Here is a 12,842-nt window from a genome sequence, read left to right as displayed (position 1 = left end):
CAGAAAAAAAGCTTCATGTACCTTATTAAGAGACTGTAGAATCAAAATGTGCTAATAACTTGTCCTGTGCAGCAGCTGTCATTTGCTGCATTTCTGCATAATCCCTTTTTGCTCTTTGTTATAAAAAAAAAAAGTAAAAAAAAAAAGTATGGAGTTAACTGTTTGCAGTTTGAAGAAGACAAATTATATGTGACCTAAATAACAGCAGGCTTATTCTAATAGAACTCCTCATTTTTACTCTCAGCTGATGCTCATTCAGGTTATGTCCTTCATGATTTTTTTTATTATTCTACTATGCTGTGTAGATAGGTGAGCTCTTCTAAGTGCACAATTTGAGCATCTTCCTTCTTACTGCTCTTAAGCGGTATATATCTCTTTTCAGTCTCGTATTTATCAAAGTTTGTTTATTGTATCATATTTGCTGGAATTAAATAACACTCTTCATTCTTCCTTTTTGTATTTGGCTTGATTCTGTATTTGCAAATGTGGTTTCATATTTGATTTTAATTTCTCCCTCATCTTCTGAATGCAGTCTCCTGATAAACTTTTTTGTTTATATAATTTTGGCAGTTTTGTTTTTGCTTCCTGTCTATCGTTAAATGTAGTGTCCCTCATGTACTTACCACGCTGTGCCTGATACTGAAAAAACCAGCATCCTGCACTGACCTAAGTAGTCTTTGTTACCTTCAGTAATACCTAGGTATTACTGACAATTATTGAAATTAAACTATTTTTTTTCCCTGCCCTGACATCGTGTATTCCTTCACGTTAAGGTGTTAGTTCTGAGTTACTTTTGTGTGAAATTCTGGAGACTGATCTCTATATTCAACAGTCAGCTTTTTAATTTCTTTCTGCATTTCCTTTATTTCATTGCTAGTGTCTCTTCTGCCAAGCTGCTTTTTGTCATTTGCTAATATCTGTGTGTTCTCTTCGGGCTGCCTCTTAAACTTAGAACCATGTATAACATTTCTGAGTAGACATCCACTTGGGTTTCATTCTGGCTTTTTTTTTTTTTTTTTATTTATAAAAATGTGACTTCCTGTATACCTTTTTAAAAGCATGTGAAACCTTGATATGACCACAAAACCATACAGCAAATAATGTGAAACAAAAATCCTTTATTAGTGTATCTTTTTATTTTGCATAGGAGGGAAGAGTTCCTTGTCCTAATAAGAAAATTACTGTAAAGCTTACTTACTGTAATAACTCAGAGCATCCCCCCTTGTGCTTTAAATGAATTAAAATAGAGGTTTCCCCAATTAGGTTTACCTGTATCACAGGATGTACTGTTTGTCACAGCATGTTTTTTTTTTCTGTCTGTGCAGGAAACCTACAATTGTGACAAAATACGTTGGATCAGATGATGAACAAATCTTAGATGAGACTGTAAATGAAGATAATTCAAATGAAAACTCAGAAAATGATGTTGATATGAAAAGCTTGCCTAAAGGTAGTTCATGTCTTTCTTTGTATCTGAATTCAGCAAATTAGCGAAGATTATGATGCAGTGTAAATATTTAATTAGAACGCACAAGTATTAGTAAAATACCTCTTCTAGGTCCTGTTGGCTTTTATGTATAAACATTCACATTCACATACACGTGCACACCTCCCTGCCCGACCCCTGCACAAACACTTAGAAGACGAAGTCCTGTTTCCAAGCACCTTTAATTTTGAACCCAGCATCCTGTAATATGTGGATATGCCAGGATGTGCTGATGGCTTAATTTCAGATGTCTATGGCCATGTGTACGAAACCACCATATAGCAGAGAAAATATTTCTGTTCTTGGGTAGAAGTCTCAAACTCTGTCACTTGCAAGTCTTACTTATTTTACTGTTCTGTCTTTGGAGGAGAAATAGATCAAAAGAAGTAAAAGTGAATGTGGGGGGAAAAATTTAATTATTAAATCTATTTTTAAGCAACCTTTTAAATAGTTGTTACTATAAGCTTTACATCCTGTTCTTCTTAACTATAGTGTGATTTTGATTATTCTCCATTTCTTACCTCTGAAAGTTACAGGAAACATTGGAGGGACTGCTACTGTTTTACTCCATGAGTAGCAGTCATTAAAACAGTCACTTGAAAATTACTTTTTTTCAGAATGTTGAATTATTTCCAGTGTCCTCACACCAAAAGTATTAAAACTGAGCTCTAAGTAGGAAAGATGTTTTTTAATTCACATAATTTTGATTATTACTGGTCTTTGTTTAAATAAAAAGTGATTTTCTAAATTTTACTAGGATGAAAAAAGGTTTTATTCCATTGTTCTTTTATTTATTTCATGCTGAAATAAATTAAGATGAGGGAAACCGGATAGAAGGGGGAAGAGAGAGAGAAGAGTAGTTACTTTTAGGCTTCTACTAGATTTAAGTGACCCAACCCAAGCTCTTCAGTTGCAGCATTGCACTGCAAATTCCTGTACTGATAAATTCCCAGCAGTTTGATAATCCACTTCTGCACATATCCCACCAGGACAGAGAGCATACAACTTGCTCCTCATAGCCTTTGGCTTTTGTCCTACAGTTACAAAATGGACACAGTTTGCAGTGTGTGGTGTTTAATTTTTTTGTGCTGTGAACACCTGTGCATTTGAAACTGTCAACAAATTGCACTTTTTTTTAAAGATACTATGTTGGCATTTATTTAAACAAGACTCTTGCACTTCATTTGGATGTGTAATGGTTTCCAATTTCTAAATGGAATTATTCTAGGTACAGTGGTTGTACAGCCTGAGCCAGTGCTGAATGAAGACAAAGATGATTTTAAAGGGCCTGAATTTAGAAGCAGAAATACCGTTAAAATGAAACCCGAAGCTCCCAAAAAGCGTGGAGGTAAATACAATTTAAAACATTTATTAAAACGGGTTTAAATTGCTGCTTATGACCACATTTGGTACATCTAAAAATTGTTCATATTTCTAATAAATTATCCTAAAAATACCTCCACTCTTCTGGCTTTTTGTTCATTAAGGATTCTAGCTGGCTGAAATTAGCCTCCATTGCTGCCCCTGCAATGCAGCAGTGAAAGCTAAGATTAGTTCTCATTACACTTCTTATTTTCAGTAGCTATAGGATGCATCATTAGGTACTCCATATGGACCCTTCTTGCTTTGTATTGAGAACAGTTGCTTGCTTGCAAGCAGGTGTTAATGGTTCCTTTTTTAAGGAATTCTGTTGGAACAGCATTGGTAAGGGGATGGTCACTGACTCACCAAGAAAATGATTGTGTTTGAGCAGGGGCACGTATAGACATAGCTACCAATCAGTGAGCTAACAAGAAAGCTGAAGCCTCTGAGAGAATTCAAAGGCTTTCTCTTGTCTATTTTTTAAACTTGGGGGAGATTCCCCATTGGTGTGCCCTTCTAAAGATTATTTTGGAGAAGCTGCTTTGCTAGCTTGGTTTTTCATAACCTCTACTAAAACTCAGGAGAAGTTAGGTAGCTTGTAAGGATAACAAATTCCTCTCTCTCATATTTTTCCAAAACTTAAGGGGGTGAGGAGGGAGTTACGTACAAACTAGCCAATAAGAAATCAGGTATTTTCTTTAATACTCCTAGCAGTACCTTAGTTCACACACCAGCAGCAGTACCCAGGACCCTAACTTTTCCCATTGTGTCATTTGAGATACTCTCTTTTAAAGTTACTGTAATTTTATAAGTGTTATTTCTATCATATGTGGTTGATGAGAAGTAAAACACAACTGCGAGGAAATTTGCTTGTGCATACACAAGCATGTGTTTGATCACATTTTGAGCACTAATGCTTTCTCTAAGTTATTTGTCTTTGAGAGTTCGGTGGTATTAATGGAAGACATCCTACTTAGCATGTAGGGAAATACTTTTTACGTTTGTGTTTAACAGTTTACAAGAGGTCCAACTGAAATCTTCAGGGCTATAATATCAGAAAGCTAGGACTTCTGCTTGAGCTTTGTGGACTGTGTGCGTGTCCTCAGGACAGTTCATAACTTGCCCTTCCAGCTTTAGTTTTCAGACCCTAGAGAATTTGAGGGCCCTCGTTTCTGTATGTGGACTGGTTACTTATGTGTTGGTGCCTTGCAGAAGACAATTATTTTGGAAGGAATAGTAAGAGTTATAGACCATGCCTTTACCCAGGGCAAACTCAGCTGTATTTGTGTCACTGCTGGTAATCTTTGTCTGATTTATTTTTAAAGCTCTCCCATATATGTGTTAAGCTCCTGTTGACTTTGAATGAAATGGAATAGGTAGTGCCTTCTCCTTAGTTGTCCCCATTTCCAGAACAGGAAGAGTAACCAGGAGAGAGTTGTGGCTACAGCCTACCTCAAGAACAGCTGGATTAGGAATGTGTCTAAACAGTTGTGCAGAAAAGATAGTGTTGATCCATTTATTCTGCACCTGCTGCATGCAGCAGGCCTAGTTAAAGGACGTGGCCCTCTGCCTCTCTCTTGCTGCCACAGTGAGGTGCCTGGCCTGTGCACATGCAAGATCAATCATTTATGGATTTAAGCAGGCAAGCATGTAGTCCCAGCTGCTTGACATCCTGAATTCTATGCACAGCATGAGTAAGTAAACAAGAACAAAAAAAATTAAAAAGAAAAAAAGCCAGTGCATCTTTGTGTAGATGCAGTCTGCAAAAAAAACCTTTTCATTAGGAGTTACGTGTCCTTTTTATGTTAGAAATGTCAGTAGTAACGGAACTCTCTTGCCTTTGTAGCATCCAAATGGTCTTACCCAGCACTCTTTAAAGGCATTGTGTCAGTCCTTATTTGCAACTTCTGTGTCTGCAGCACGGTTATGGTTGTGTTTTTACTAACAAACTCGTTAGGAATTCCTAACAAACTAGTTAGGAATGTTTTTTTTTAAGTAGTTTCTTAGTATTAATGAATAAATAGTTACTTCATTTCTTCGGACCTCTATCATTTGTAGTAGTAATATGGTTTACAAAGGTTTGCCTCAAAAATATCTTTTTTTTTTTTTTTTTCTAGTGCTAACTTGCAGATTTTAGGAAGAAGGCAGTATTTTATCCCCTCAAATTTGTAGAGAAGGTGGAAGTGGCTTGGGACTTGATAGCAAATAGTTTGTTCTCCCTCCATTTCTTACACCCAGTAAGGACAGTGCAGCATTTGGAACAGGCACTTGAGCTTTTGAGGTCATATGGGATGTTTTGAAAATCTACAAGCTCTGCAGTACATGTGTGATTGCATGCATTGAAGTTAAAATCAACACATTTTGCATTCATAATTTCAGACCTGGTATTTTCACTGAATTGTAAGGATGTATTAGCTGTTCTCACTGAACTGTAGTCTATTTGAGATTGTGCTTCAGGAGCTAATAGCTAGTAGCTTGTATTGTGTATATGTCCACTCAGTTCCTTAACATTGTTCTGTTGGTGCTTGGTTCTTACTCTGTGTAGTAGTTATTTTTTTATTGATAGTCTGTACTCAGACTAGAACCATGAAGTTAAATATTTGAGGCAATTTCCTTGTACTACTTACTGAACATGACAGCAAATGGCAAGTCACAGTTAAGCCTGTATCAAACCTCTGTCTACTTGATCCCAAATTAAGTTTTTGACAGCATATTAATTTAATGTATAAGCATGCTCAAATGATTTTCCTCCTTGGAAGCATCATTGCTGCTGAAAAGAAAAGAGTCTCATATCTTACAGTATTAATTAGTTGGTTTAATAGCCTGGCAGAGAGCAAGCCTTCCAACCCTAAGTTCACTGCCTTTAGAAGTGAGCTGAGGGATTAACATAGAGATGGTTTCTTGACCAAATGTATACGTGGCACCAGAGTGGTACAGAACTAAGAGAACAGTCAGCAAGATGTTGAGAACGTACGTGTTACAGCAAAAGCGTACTTTAAAAACAAGAAATCAAGAAGGGAACAAAACTGAAAGAGGATTTTTCAGACATTATTTAAAAGCATTACATATACCTTCTGTAATGGTTTCCAGTCTTTTTCACTGAGAAACTAAAGCTGTGTGTGAAAGAACCATCGTAATACAAACCGTGTTCATAAAATTCCATTTAAAGACTAAAAGAGGAAGGTTATACAGGATATCAGGGCTTTGAAAGATTTTTAGTGATGACTTGCATATTTAGGTGTGATCTCAGGAGATGACCAGTTAATTCAAATTGGATCTCCCAAAGGAAAAGATGTGTTTTGATCCCAAGTGGAGTATAATAATTAGAGGAAAATTCTTCCAATCTTTAACTGGTGAGCAGTGCAGAAACATCTCTCTGACACTGGGTGGTAAAGAACGTAACAGGCCAACATACTGTAAGAAAATGAAATAGATATACAGATTTCTTTTAAAAAATTAATAAAAAGAATTAATGTGTGGTTTATAATCCTCTCTATAGAGGAAGGACTACATGGAATTGTAAGCTGTACAGCTTGTGGGCAACAGGTGAACCATTTTCAAAAGGATTCAATCTATAGACATCCTACACTGAAAGTTCTTATTTGTAAGGTATGTGGTAAACAGTTCTACAGTTTGTACTGTTTGTTTTTGTTTGAAATGTCATATAAGTCGATTTGGGTGGGATTTTTGTGGGAGTAGTTCTTGGTTTTTAGCATAAAAACCTTTCAGTCATCAGCTGTTATAATTAAGGAAACTAAAGCAGAAAGCAACAAAAAATATTTTTGTATACCTCAGTTAAACTCATTGTGATTTCTTTGTAAGTTATTTTTACAGTTTTAAGACTAGAGTATTAGTGATGTTAAATAGTCTGTCTGAAATTTCTGCTACGTGTATTATAAGAACAGATTGGATTCTGGATCTCCTGGTAAAGCACACTGTATGTAAAACACCATCAGAGCAACAAGTAGAAAGCTAGCTTCAAAGCCGTCTCAGTTTCACTGACATACAGACTCAGGACTGTCATAATTTATGGCAACCTCTGTAACAATTATCTAGTCTCTAGCCCTAAGATAACATCTGGGTCTTCAGCTACATAGCTGATGGTGGCTTCAGTTGGGTTGTAAGTTGCCAGCAATGCAAGAGATGAGGAGCAGGGGAGGAAGGAACTGGCTTTGCCTCCTGTTGCAGAGACCTACCTTTGGATTTTCAAGGAGACAGAGATCTCTCTGTTACATATCTCTGTATCTGTAGAGATTCTGTATTTATAAAGATAACTCTGAAGATACAGAGATAGATTTGTGCATATTTAGCGTTCCCCTTCTCTCCTGCTTCTCCCCCAGATCCCAAATTATGTTAGGCATTTGGCTGACTTACTGTCTCAGACGTGTCCATATAGTCTAATATTCTGGCTCATTTCTTCTACTTATTCTGGCTTGTTTCTTTTATAAAGCGTGCTTCAGGCAAATTAGCTTTCAGGATGACTGTTTTCAATCTCCATTAGAGTCCTAACTCTTTCCAAGACTTGAGAATCATTGATATGTAACTGTACATGTTCGTGTGATACGTGCAAGTATCCAGTTCAGTTTTGAAACTTGTTTAGGTTGTTGGGTTCCCTAACAGCTCCTGACTGCGTTCTGCTAAGTAATGATGTCATTTGTTGTTTCCCACAAATTTTCTGTATCTTTTCTTAACTGAGCATGGCCATACGTTAATGTGTGAGAGGGGAATGGAAGTCCCTGACCTGCATATTCTGTCTTCCATGTATTCTTTCCTCCTGCTTAGGTAAAAAGCCCTAGACTTTCCAGTTTTATTTCAGAGAATGTTTTCCTTTGACTTTAAGTATACTGCTGAGAGTCTAAACATCAGCTTATATTGTTGGCTTTTCTTGGTGTTCGGGTGGTTTATAACTCTGTATTCCAGATCACTTCAGGTGGAAGTCTCTTCTGGATTCTGAATTCACTGGGTGTAAGGGCAGAATTTAGCTGATAGCTTGTATTAATCCCAGAAGTATAAGTAGACCTTCAAGTTTAGGAGAACTTCCTTTAGCAATGATTGGAAACTGATTTGAAAATTTGGTTTAAAAACTTCAGCACCTGAAGCCACTGCTACTGCTAGCTGAGTTGCGTGTATTATTTTCCTCTTGTTACCAGTTTTTTAATTAAAATGCTATCTGCACCTGGAAATTGAAGCCTTCGATGTTAACATCGGGATGAATACTGAAGACTTTTTTATTTAAAATCGTATGGGATTGCTGAATAAATAACATAGAGCTGAAAACTAATTTATGTAGGATTAAGTGTATCAGGGAGACATGGTTTTCTTTACTGTGTTGTTGATGTCCCTAGAATGTAGGCAGAAAATCTTTCCTAAATTTGAAGACAAACATTCAGTTCATGTTCTAGAATATGCAAATATGCAGTCATCAAACAAAAGCCTGTTACATAACTTTCAAATAAACTTGGAGCTATCTAAATAAGTGATGATTTAGGACCTGTTGTACCTATGATTCTTTTTTCTTTTTAGATTAATAATAAACATTAAGGGGTAGAATGCTGAATACCTTTCAGTTGGTGCTTTTAATGGTCTGCTCCTAGTGCATGTTGAAATCATATGGCTTACTGGAGTGCATTTGAGATTGAATGAAAAATTCCTTGTTCTGTCTTTCGTTGTAGACTTGCTACAAGTATTACATGAGTGATGACATAAGCCGTGATTCAGATGGAATGGATGAACAGTGTAGGTAGGTATATAGAACCTGAATAAACACCACCAGTTCGTGTTTTCTTTCTCTTGCATTAATGAAATTATTGAATAAAGACTAGTACAAAAGAGCTTTAATTAACAGTTGTTTCTTACCAAGAGGGTTTTTGTAAATATTTCACTGTTTCTTTTAATAATGAACAAGAAAACATTTTATAAAGAAATATAGTAGTAAACACTTGCAAGACAACACATTTTTAACTAAATAACATCTAACATACAAATACGTCAGTTCAAAGCTGGGGATAAAATATGACATTTGAAGCCTTGTGAGACACAGTAACTTTATTTTTCCAGATGCATCTCCCACTTTTGATATAAAGTATTTTTATTGTCTACCTGCCAAACATTTAAATGAGTAATCCAGTGAAAATTGCGCAGTTTGTGCTGCTCGGTAGCTTTCATATCAGTCACTTCTCAGGTCTTGGTTGAAGACCATGCAATCTATATGTAGGTGATTTTTTTTTTGCTGTGTATGTGCACTAGTAATATACCAGCTAAGCCTAGAAAAAGATTTAAGCTGATTATTTTGCTCTAAAACAGAAGAGAAAGACTTTCTTAATTCTCATAAGAAACATGGAAAATCAAATTTAATTAGTTTTGGTTTTGCGATTAAGATGAGTGCTGAAAGTGTTTGGATATTTCTGGCCCTTTCAGCTTTTTGAACTGTTGGTTGAACACCTCAATATTCTGACTTTCTAATTCAGTTAAATGCTTTTCAGTCATGCTTTTCTTAATGTTTATCACCTGAATTTTTAAAGTGTAGATTCATTATCAAATAGTGAAAAATATGCAAACTTCTCAAATATGTGGCCTTGATTATGTGGAGATAAGACTTTCATATTTCTAATGTCTTGTTTCAGGTGGTGTGCTGAAGGTGGAAACTTGATTTGCTGTGACTTTTGCCATAACGCCTTCTGTAAAAAGTGCATTTTGCGCAACCTGGGTCGAAAGGAGCTATCAACCATACTGGATGAAAATAATCAGTGGCACTGCTATATTTGCCATCCAGAGCCTCTATTGGACTTGGTCACTGCTTGTGACAGTGTCTTTGAAAACTTGGAACAGTTACTGCAGCAAAACAAAAAAAAGATCAAGGTGGAAAGTGAAAAAAGTAAAATATATGACCACACAGTCAAATTTTCTCCAAAGAGAAATAATTCAAATTGCAATGGTGAAGAAAAAAAACTAGATGATTCATATTCAGGTTCACTGACTTACTCTTATAAAGCACTAATGGTGCCAAAAGACATGCTTAAAAAAACAAAAAAACTGGTTGAGACTACAGCAAATATGAATTCTAGCTTTGTAAGCTTTTTGAAAAAGGCTGCAGAAAATTTAGAAATAAGCCCAGCCGTGCAGCTTCGTCAGCTAAAAGCTTTTAAATCTGTGCTGGGTGACATCAAAAAATGTCATCTGGCACTAGAAGAAGGTCTGAACCTGGAGATTCAAGCATTGGATATTAAAATCAAAGAGAAAAATACCAAAGAGAAAAAAACTGATGTTAGATCAGAAAAAAATGAGGTGAAGAAAGATGAAGGAAAGGAACATGCAGCATTAGAAGAGGATGACACTGTAAAGAAGAAGGAAAAAGTTGCATCAGAACAGCCTGACAATGAGCCAATGGATCAAAGTGTTCCAACAATGGAACAAACAGATAACAAACGTGCAACTGGTGAAGAGAAAAAGTCTGGCAGAAATGAAGAACCTCAGTATGAACCTAATAGTACAGAGGCTTTAGACATGGATATAGTGTCTGTTCCCTCATCCGTTCCTGAAGATATTTTTGAGACTCTAGAATCTGCCATGGAAATTCAGACTACAGCGGATGAGCAAGGCAGTGGAAATGCAGGAACAGATCACGAGACTCTAAACTCAAATATGAAATCGAACGCTCCTTTGAAAGATACCAAAAGTGGATCTAAGTTAAAAGCTTCGGCTAAGGGATCAAAGGAACTGATTGTAAAACTGACTCCTGTTTCCCTTTCGGAGTCTTCAGTTAAAGATGAAAACAGCAGTCTCGAGAAGGGAAGTAAGAATGTTGATGCAGTACCTGCAAAAGAAAACTGTGACTCTGTAAAACAAAATCATAATGCTGGCAGTGAACGTTCCACAGAGAATGAAACCGTTTCACTTGCAGAGGAATCTGATCTCAGGAGATCACCCCGTGTGAAGACCACGCCTCTGAGGCGCCAAACAGACATGAATCCTTTAACGTCAAATTCGGAAGAAGATAGCAATGACACGTGTAATGAAAAACGTAAGAGAAAATCATCAAAACAACCGAGGAGGAAAAAAGATAAAAGAAACTCTTCTGACAGTACTGTTGATGGTCCTAAGCCTAATAAGCTTTCTAAATCAAAAAAGCCAAATATACTAGATAATAGCTCAGATTCTGATGAGATGCCAGCTGTTCTTAAAGAAGTAGCTATGATGAGTCGCAGTTCTTCGGATATTGATAGCAATAGCGAAGCACTAGCAAATGATCAGAAGCCTTCCAATGTTCTGAAGAAAGAACCAGTAAAGGATGAAAATGGAAAGCGAAAAAGAAAAAGTTCCAGTTCTGGTTCAGATTTAGATGCTAAAAGGGGCAAATCTGCCAAAAATTCTGCTGCTGCAAAAAAGAAACGACAGAACTATTCAGATTCTTCAAACTATGATTCTGAGTTAGAAAAAGAGATAAAAAGCTTGAGTAAAATTGAGTCTGCAAAAAAAGCTAAGAAAAAATACTCCAGAAAAGACGACAGTTATGATTCCTCTGAGGAAGAGCAGAGGAAGAAAGTTAGCAAAAGAAAGACAAATCTGAAGAAACAGAGAGGTAAATCTGAAGATGCTGCTGCTGAAAAGTCATCCCCAGAGAAGGAGATTAATCATTCTTCTGAAGATAAAAAAATTAGTGTCGGGTCAGATGCTAAGGAAGAGGTAAACACAGACTTGGAAGAAAAAGCTGTAAAGGGAAAGCAAGATGAGTCTTCTGATGTGGAGAAGTCTTTACTTGAGAAAGAGGAGAGCTCTCCTAAAGGTGTAAAGCCAAGTGAAGTTAAGAAAAATAAGGATTTGAAGAAAAAAAAGGCACAGGAAGATTCCTCTTCAGAGAGTGCTGAGAAACATGCAAAGAAAGAACAGAATTTGGATTCTCCAAAAGAGAAATTCAAGAACAAAAAAAGATTAGAAAGAAAAGAGAAGAAATCTGAAAATTTGAAGAAGAAAAGCTTCAAGAAAGAACATGATGATTCCTCTTCTGATGTTGAAAAGTCGTCCCCAGAGAAAGGCAGTTGCAATTCTTCTGAAAATGACAAAACTAAAAATGAAACAATGGCTAAAGAAAAGAAAAGGAGGAATTTAAGAGAGAGGGGATCGAAAAGAGAACAGATTGATTTGTCTTCCGATGCTGAGAAATCTCCTCTGAAAGAGGAGAGTTCTTCTGAAGATGCTGTGCGGAATAAAAAACAAAGTGAAACTAAAGAAAAGAAAAAAATAAGTCACAAAAAGAAAATCACCAAAAAAGAACAGAATGACTCATCCTCTTCTGATGAGGAGTCTTATGAAGGCAATAAGAAAAAGGTTAAAAGAGGGTCAGTGAAAGAAAGTAAAAAGAATAACTTAAAAGAGAAAAAGAAAGTGTCAAAAAAGGTTGTTGTCACTTCTTCATCCTCATCTGATAAGGAAGAAAATGATGAGCAGAATTCCACAGGTGATGGAAGCAGTGATGAGCAGAAAATTATGCCAGTGACTGAAAATTTAATGCTGTCTGCTGGCACAGGATTTTGTCAGTCATCAGGTGTGCAAAGATTTTCATTTACGCCTATTATTAGCATATGAATGGAGGAAATTGTAAGAGTTGGGTAATGTTTTACTCATCTAGCAGTGAAAATACTCAAAAGCAAGCAAACATTGAAAAGTTTGTAGCCAGTTAGGTTTTCTGATGCTGATTTTAGAAGCACCATTACAATTTATTGTGTTGTTTGTTGCTTCTGGAGTAAAGGACGTCAGGGGAAATCTTTAGGAAGTGGAGAGACTTGAGAAGCTGTAATCATAGTCTTATCCCAGCAGGTATTTCCTTGCCGCATGGCTTTCAAAAGCCTGTCTGTTCTCTGGTTGCCTCAGTACAGTTCAGCAGAAGCTAGTTTTAAGCAAGTAGGTATGTGTTGAACTGCAGTGACACTTGGTTATGCAGTGGAGATGACTCAAACTTGCGGTAATAGAGTGTACGTCTTAAAATCACGTCGATTGT

The 12,842-nt window shown here is 36.5% G+C and overlaps 1 protein-coding gene across 9 annotated transcripts in view; it reads left to right on the top strand.

Moving 5' to 3' along the window:
- ATRX (ATRX chromatin remodeler) overlaps positions 1-12,842 on the top strand; it is an 85,088-nt gene that overhangs the window by 15,222 nt on the left and 57,024 nt on the right. For 6 of the 9 annotated variants that reach the window (XM_082770734.1, XM_082770733.1, XM_082770735.1 and 3 more), the window contains 5 exons: positions 1,326-1,450; positions 2,715-2,834; positions 6,348-6,457; positions 8,521-8,588; positions 9,472-12,389. In XM_082770734.1, coding sequence (XP_082626860.1) covers positions 1,326-1,450; positions 2,715-2,834; positions 6,348-6,457; positions 8,521-8,588; positions 9,472-12,389 — 3,341 coding nt within the window. Of the gene's footprint in view, positions 1-1,325; positions 1,451-2,714; positions 2,835-6,347; positions 6,458-8,520; positions 8,589-9,471; positions 12,390-12,842 lie in introns of those variants that run through there. The other 3 variants (XM_082770736.1, XM_082770741.1, XM_082770740.1) reach the window with 3 other exon arrangements.

Source organism: Aythya marila (assembly GCF_965140915.1).
Source record: "Aythya marila genome assembly, chromosome: 13".
Classification (NCBI taxonomy): Eukaryota; Metazoa; Chordata; class Aves; order Anseriformes; family Anatidae; genus Aythya; species Aythya marila.
The sequence above is the reverse complement of the archived record's forward strand: the minus strand, read 5'-3'. Positions and strand labels throughout refer to the sequence as shown.